The sequence below is a fragment of the Salvelinus namaycush genome, chromosome 8 (genome assembly GCF_016432855.1).
Source record: "Salvelinus namaycush isolate Seneca chromosome 8, SaNama_1.0, whole genome shotgun sequence".
NCBI classification, from domain to species: Eukaryota; Metazoa; Chordata; class Actinopteri; order Salmoniformes; family Salmonidae; genus Salvelinus; species Salvelinus namaycush.
The window spans coordinates 3125374-3132854 of NC_052314.1; the positions used below are offsets into that span (position 1 = coordinate 3125374).

Here is a 7481-nt window from a genome sequence, read left to right on the forward strand (position 1 = left end):
GAATACAAAATGTTATGTTTGGGGCAAATCCAACGCAACACATTACTGAGTACTACTCTTCATATTTTCAAGCATAGTGGTGGCTTCATCATGTTATGGGTATGCTTGTAATCGTTAATGACTGGGAGTTTTTTAGGATAAAAAAAATGGAAGCACAGGCAAAAATCTAGAGCAAGACCTGGTTCAGTCTGCTTTTCACCAGACACTGGGAGATGAATTAACAATAACCTAAAACACAAGGACAAATCTACACTGGAGTTGCTTACCAAGAAGACAGTGAATTATCCTGAGTGGCTGAGTTACAGTTTTGACATAAATCTACTTGAAAATCTATTGCAAGACTTGAAAATAGTTTTCTAGCAATGATCAACAACCAATTGGACAGAGTTTGGAAGAATTTTGATAAGAATAATGGGCAAATGTTGCACAATCCAGCTGTGGGAAAACTCTTAGAGGCTTACCCAGTAAGACTCACAGCTGCAATCGCTTCCAAAGTTGCTTCTACAAAGTATTGACTCAGAAGTGTGATACTTATGTGAATGAGAGAGTTCTGTATTTAATTTTCAATAAATGTGCAAAGATGTCTAAAAACACGTTATGACTTTGTCATTATGGGCTATTGTGTGTAGATGGGTGAGAAAATAAATATTGAATCCGTTTGAATTCATGTTGAAACACAATAAAAAGGGGAATAGGTCCAGGGGTATGAATACTTTCTGAAGGCACTATACCACCCCATACCATAATGCACATATTTATGAGTCACTGTTATGGTGATTCTTTCTTATACAGTAAGAATGCTGTGTGATGGAATAAAAAGAGAGTTCCCAGACAGACTGGTGGAGGGGTCGATAGTGGTGGAGGGGTGGAGAGTAGTGGAGGGGTTGATAGTGGTGGAGGGGTCTATCGTGGTGGATAGTGGTGGAGGGGTCGATCGTGGTGGAGGGGTTGATAGTGGTTGATAGTGGTGGAGGGGTCAAATGGTGGAGAGGTCGATAGTGGTGGAGCGGTCGATAGTGGTTGATAGTGGTGGAGGGGTCGATAGTGGTGGAGGGTCGATAGTGGTGGAGGGGTTGATAGTGGTTGATAGTGTTGGAGGGGTTGATAGTGGTGAAGGGGTGGATAGTGGTGGAGGGGTGGATAGTGGTGGAGGGGTTGATAGTGGTGGAGGGGACGATAATGGTGGATAGTGGTGGAAAGGTCGATAGTGGTGGAGGGGTCAATAGTGGTGAAGAGGTTGATAGTGGTGGAGGGGTTGATAGTGGTTGATGGTGGTGGAGGGGTCAATAGTGGTGGAGGGGTTGATAGTGGTTGATGGTGGTGGAGGGGTCAATAGTGGTGGAGGGGTTGATAGTGGTGGAGGGGTTGATAGTGGTGGATAGTGGTGGAGGGGTGTAGTGTGGTGGAGGGGTTGATAGTGGTTGATGGTGGTGGAGGGGTCGATAGTGGTGGAGGGGTTGATAGTAGTTGATAGTGGTGGAGGGGTGGATAGTGGTGGAGGGGTTGATAGTGGTGGAGGAGTGATAGTGGTGGAGGGGTCGATAGTGGTGGAGGGGTCGATAGTGGTGGAGGGGTAGATAGTGGTGGAGGGGTCGATAGTGGTGGAGGGGTCAATAGTGATGGAGGGGTCAATAGTGGCGGAGTGGTCGATAGTGGTGGAGTGGTCGATAGTGGCGGAGGGGTCGATAGTGGCGGAGGGGTCGATAGTGGTGGAGGGGTCGATAGTGGTGGAGGGGTTGATAGTGGTGGAGCGGTCGATAGTGGTTGATAGTCGTGGATGGGTCGATATTGGTGGAGGGGTCGATAGTGGTGGAGGGGTTGATAGTGGTGGAAGGGTTGATAGTGGTGGAGGGGTTGATAGTGGTGGAGGGGTTGATAGTGGTGGAGGGGTTGATAGTGGTGGAGCGGTCGATAGTGGTTGATAGTCGTGGATGGGTCGATATTGGTGGAGGGGTCGATAGTGGTGGAGGGGTTGAAAGTGGGGGAGGGGTCGATAGTGGTGGATAGTGGTAGAGGGGTTGATAGTGGTGGAGGGCTCGAAAGTGGTGGAGGGGTTGATAGTGGTGGAGGGGTTGATAGTGGTTGATAGTGATGGAGGGGTCGATAGTGGTGGAGGGGTCGATAGTGGTGGAGGGGTTGATAGTGGTGGAGGGGTTGATAGTGGTGGAGGGGTTGATAGTGGTGGAGGGGTCGAAAGTGGTGGAGGGGTTGATAGTGGTTGATAGTGATGGAGGGGTCGATAGTGGTGGAGGGGTTGATAGTGGTGGAGGGGTTGATAGTGGTGGAGGGGTCGAAAGTGGTGGAGGGGTTGATAGTGGTTGATAGTGATGGAGGGGTCGATAGTGGTGGAGGGGTTGATAGTGGTGGAGGGGTTGATAGTGGTGGAGGGGTCGATAGTGGTGGAGGGGTCGATAGTGGTGGAGGGGTCGATAGTGGTTGATAGTGATGGAGGGGTCGATAGTGGTGGAGGTGTCGAGAGTGGTTGATAGTGGTGGAGGGGTCGATAGTGGTGGAGGGGTCGATATTGGTGGAGGGGTCGATAGTGGTGGAGGGGTCGATAGTGGTGGAGGGGTCGATAGTGGTGGAGGGGTCGATAGTGGTGGAAGGGTCGATAGTGGTGGAAGGGTCGATAGTGGTGGAGGGGTTGATAGTGGTGGAGGGGTTGATAGTGGTGGAGGGGTTGATAGTGGTGGAGGGGTTGATAGTGGTGGAGCGGTCGATAGTGGTGGAGCGGTCGATAGTGGTGGAGCGGTCGAAAGTGGGGGAGGGGTCGAATGTGGTGGATAGTGGTGGAGGGGTTGATAGTGGTGGAGGGGTCTATATTGGTGGATAGTGGTGGAGAGGTGGAGAGTGGTGGAGGGGTCGATAGTGGTGGAGGGGTCGATAGTGGTGGATAGTGGTAGAGGGGTCGATAGTGGTGGAGGGGTCGATAGTGGTGGAGGGGTCAATGGTGGTGGAGGGGTTGATAGTGGTTGATAGTGATGGAGGGGTCGATAGTGGTGGAGGTGTCGATAGTGGTGGAGGTGTCGATAGTGGTGGAGTGGTTGATAGTGGTGGAGGGGTCGATAGTGGTGGAGGGGTCGATAGTGGTGAAGGGGTTGATGGTGGTGGATAGTGGTGGAGGGGTCGATTGTGGTGGAGTGGTGGATAGTGGTGGAGGGGTGGATAGTGGTGGAGGGGTTAATGGTGGTGGATAGTGGAGGATAGTGGTGGAGGGGTCAATAGTGGTGGAGGGTTGGAGAGTGGTGGAGGGGTGGATAGTGGTGGAGGGGGTGGATAGTGGTGGAGGGGTCGAAGGTGTGGAGGGGTTAATAGTGGTGGAGGCGTCGATAGACGTGGATAGTGGTGGAGGGGTCGATAGACGTGGAAAGTGGTGGAGGGGTTGATAGTAGTGGAGGGATCGATAGTGGTGGAGGGGTGGATAGTGGTGGAGGGTTCCCAGACAGACAGACAGATGGAGGGGTTGATAGTGAGCCGGGGGAAGGAAAAACCAGGCCAGCGATGTAATGATAGCAATTTATTTGCTCTCAGAGATGTGTGTCCACGTCGGATCACACCACCGGACTGTCTGTCTCCGTCACGAGGACTGTTAGAAGACATTTTCCTGCCAGGCAACACCTGCCTCCCCCCGGTGTTCTCTCTTTCCTCCTCCACCCAGTGTTCTCTCTCTCTCTCGCTCTCCTCCACCCAGTGTTCTCTCTATCCACTCCTCCACCTGGTGTTCTCTCTCTCTATCCCCTCCTCCACCCAGTGTTCTCTCTCTATCCCCTCCTCCACCTGGTGTTCTCTCTCTCTCCTCCACCTGGTGTTCTCTCTCTCTATCCCCTCCTCCACCCAGTGTTCTCTCTCTATCCCCTCCTCCACCTGGTGTTCTCTCTCTCTCCTCCACCTGGTGTTCTCTCTATCCACTCCTCCACCCGGTGTTCTCTCTCTCTCTCCTCCACCCAGTGTTCTCTCTCTATCCCCTCCTCCACCCGGTGTTCTCTCTATCCACTCCTCCACCCGGTGTTCTCTCTATCCACTCCTCCACCCGGTGTTCTCTCTATCCACTCCTCCACCCGGTGTTCTCTCTATCCACTCCTCCACCCAGTGTTCTCTCTCTCTCTCCTCCACCCAGTGTTCTCTCTATCCACTCCTCCACCTGGTGTTCTCTCTCTCTCTATCCCCTCCTCCACCCAGTGTTCTCTCTCTATCCCCTCCTCCACCTGGTGTTCTCTCTCTCTCTCCTCCACCCAGTGTTCTCTCTATCCACTCCTCCACCCGGTGTTCTCTCTCTCTCTCCTCCACCCAGTGTTCTCTCTCTATCCCCTCCTCCACCTGGTGTTCTCTCTATCCACTCCTCCACCCGGTGTTCTCTCTATCCACTCCTCCACCCGGTGTTCTCTCTATCCACTCCTCCACCCGGTGTTCTCTCTATCCACTCCTCCACCCGGTGTTCTCTCTATCCACTCCTCCACCCAGTGTTCTCTCTATCCACTCCTCCACCCGGTGTTCTCTCTCTCTCTCCTCCACCCAGTGTTCTCTCTATCCACTCCTCCACCTGGTGTTCTCTCTCTCTATCCCCTCCTCCACCCAGTGTTCTCTCTCTATCCCCTCCTCCACCTGGTGTTCTCTCTCTCTCCTCCACCCAGTGTTCTCTCTATCCACTCCTCCACCCAGTGTTCTCTCTCTCTCTCCTCCACCCAGTGTTCTCTCTATCCACTCCTCCACCTGGTGTTCTCTCTCTCTATCCCCTCCTCCACCCAGTGTTCTCTCTCTATCCCCTCCTCCATCTGGTGTTCTCTCTCTCTCTCCTCCACCCAGTGTTCTCTCTATCCACTCCTCCACCCAGTGTTCTCTCTATCCACTCCTCCACCCAGTGTTCTCTCTATCCACTCCTCCACCCAGTGTTCTCTCTCTCTCTCGCTCTCCTCCACCCAGTGTTCTCTCTATCCCCTCCTCCACCCAGTGTTCTCTCTCTATCCCCTCCTCCACCCGGTGTTCTCTCTCTCTATCCACTCCTCCACCTGGTGTTCTCTCTCTATCCCCTCCTCCGCCCGGTGTTCTCTCTCTCTCTCCCCTGCTCCACCCGGTGTTCTCTCTCTCTATCCCCTCCTCCACCTGGTGTTCTCTCTCTATCCCCTCCTCCACCTGGTGTTCTCGCTCTCTCTCTCTGTCCTCCACCCGGTGTTCTCTCTCTCTCTCCTAAAACCAGTGTTCTCTCTTTCTCTCCTCCACCCGGTGTTCTCTCTCTCTCTCCTCCACCTGGTGTGTTCTCTCTCTCTCTTCCACCCGGTGTTCTCGCTCTCTCTTTCTCTCCTCCACCCGGTGTTCTCTCTCTCTCTCTCTCCTCCACCCGGTGTGTTCTCTCTCTCTCTCCTCCTGGTGTTCTCTCTCTCTCTCTCTCTCCTGCTCCACCCAGAGTTCTCTCTCTCTCTCTCTCCTCCTCCACCCAGTGTTCGCTCTCCTCCTCCCTGTGTTATCTCTTCTGCTCCACAGTCAGTTGCCGTGGTTTCCTGGCCTCGACACTGGATCGTAAAGAAGCACCAGTATAAAGGCCCAATCCTTAATTTAAAGAGACAGAAAGAGAGAGAAACATACTGAGACAAAAGGTCGGCTGCGTTTTATGCCAAAATCTGACAGGAGTCCCATCCCGCTCCGAGAATTCAGAAAAGGACAATGTGGATTGCAGTAGTTAGTCTGCCATAACTCACCTGGCTCCCACTGAATCAAGTTGCTTTTCATAGTAACCCACCCAGCGTCTAATTAATTCACTATCTGTTTGAAACGTCCACTAAATATTTAGACTGGGGTATAGATCTTCTTGTGTAACCGCTTTGGTAGTTTAGTTTTGTTTAACTTATTTTCACCAAAGATAAACAACAATACAAATAAATAAAAACAGTGTGCAGGTTGGAAGCCCAAGGGCTTACATGAAAACCACACCACAAAAAAACAATATACAGTACATGGTAACTGTCCCGTCTAAATCCGGACTGAGAGTTCGTCTTCGCCAAGATCCGTTCCCTGGTGACAGTTTTTAGATAAACAACAGGCTGATTTTGGTTGGAGCTAGGAGGGGAAAAGTGGGACTATGTCTGCCAAGTCAGTTAGATGTGTACAGAGTGTGTGTGTGTGTTGTCTGACTGTCTCCTGTCTCTGTCTGCCTGCCTGCCTGCCTGTCTGTCTGTAAGAGGGAGGGAGAAAGAGAGAGGACACTAGTCCATTACAGTCTCCATTTTCTGATATGATGCCAAAGAACAGTGGGTCAAAGTACTGCTCTTACAGTCTGTCTGTCTTGTATACAGTGTGTGAGCTGTGTGTGTACTGTGTCTTCTCAACATAAAAAATTCAGCTGAGGGGAGGCTTCTTAAAGCTATGGTTCTCGGGCCTCCCGGGTGGCGCAGTGGTCTAGGGCACTGCATCGCAGTGCTAGCTAGCAAAATGCATGGATAAAAGTGTCTACTAAAAGGCATATATTATTATTCTAAAACAAAATAGCATAGTGGAGGTGCTTGACTAACGCAGTTCAGTCAACTCTCTCTAAGACACAAAATCTTTGCTTTTGTATCTTCATCAGCATTCAGTGGCTAAAGAGTACCACGACCGAGGGCCTCGTATCAACCTGACCTTCTGCACCATGTACCCAGGGGCCTCGTATCAACCTGACCTTCTGCACCATGTACACCAGGGACCTCGTATCAACCTGACCTTCTGCACCATGTACACCAGGGACCTCGTATCAACCTGACCTTCTGCACCATGTACCCAGAGCCTGAGGGACAGACACCAGGCGCCGGACTACCAACCCCAACAACACTGTCTGTCCCACAACAACACTGTCTGTCCCACAACAACACTGTCTGTCCCACAACAACACTGTCTGTCCCACAACAACACTGTCTGTCCCACAACAACACTGTCTGTCCCACTCACACCTTCACACTTAACACTCTGGCTGGGACTGCCACGGGGGGGAAAAGAAGGTAAAGAAATATAAATAAGATATTAATAATAAATAAATAAATAAATATGAAATATTTTGTGGATATTTGGAGAAAGAAAACAAAATTACTTTAACCTTTGATGACATCACTAAAGACACATTATGGGATAGTTAGGATGATGAAAGAGGAAGAAAATACCAGCTTAAAACCACTAGATAATATTTGTAAGCAGTTATCAACATTTACAGTTATCCCACTGGGACATACTGGTTGAATCAACATTGTTTTTAACGTAATTTGTCACCGTATTGTGACGTGGAATCTATGTGGAAAATGTTGTTGTTTTTGAGGTAAAATTTTTATCACGGGATTAAGTCATCATGGTAACCAAATTTCAACATAGACAAACCTTGTATAAAATGTTTTGAATTTGTACCTTTAAAACAACATTTTCAACATTTCATCCTCTATCAGAAAAAAACAACAGTAGGGTGGGCAGTACCTCCTACTGGAGAATTGATCTGCTGTTGAAGTCGGAAGTTTACATACACCTTA

At 50.2% G+C, this 7481-nt stretch overlaps 1 protein-coding gene across 1 annotated transcript; it reads right to left on the reverse strand.

Moving 5' to 3' along the window:
- Nucleotides 1-1219: 1219 nt before the first annotated feature.
- LOC120051644 (early nodulin-75-like) lies at nt 1220-5724 on the reverse strand. The gene is made up of 2 exons (XM_038998537.1): nt 5694-5724; nt 1220-2817 (listed from the first exon to the last, which is right to left on the reverse strand). Exons 1-2 carry the CDS (start codon nt 5722-5724, stop codon nt 1220-1222), a joined length of 1629 nt encoding a protein of 542 aa, XP_038854465.1.
- Nucleotides 5725-7481: the final 1757 nt, after the last annotated feature.

Bases quoted from the DNA above. Each gene is read 5' to 3' on its own strand.
- LOC120051644 (XM_038998537.1), bottom strand. From the start codon at position 5,724: ATGAAAAGCAACTTGATTCAGTGGGAGCCAG. The intron at 2,818-5,693 runs GTGAGTTATGGC...CCACCAATATAG, and splicing joins CTTGATTCAGTGGGAGCCAG to ACCCCTCCACCACTATCAAC.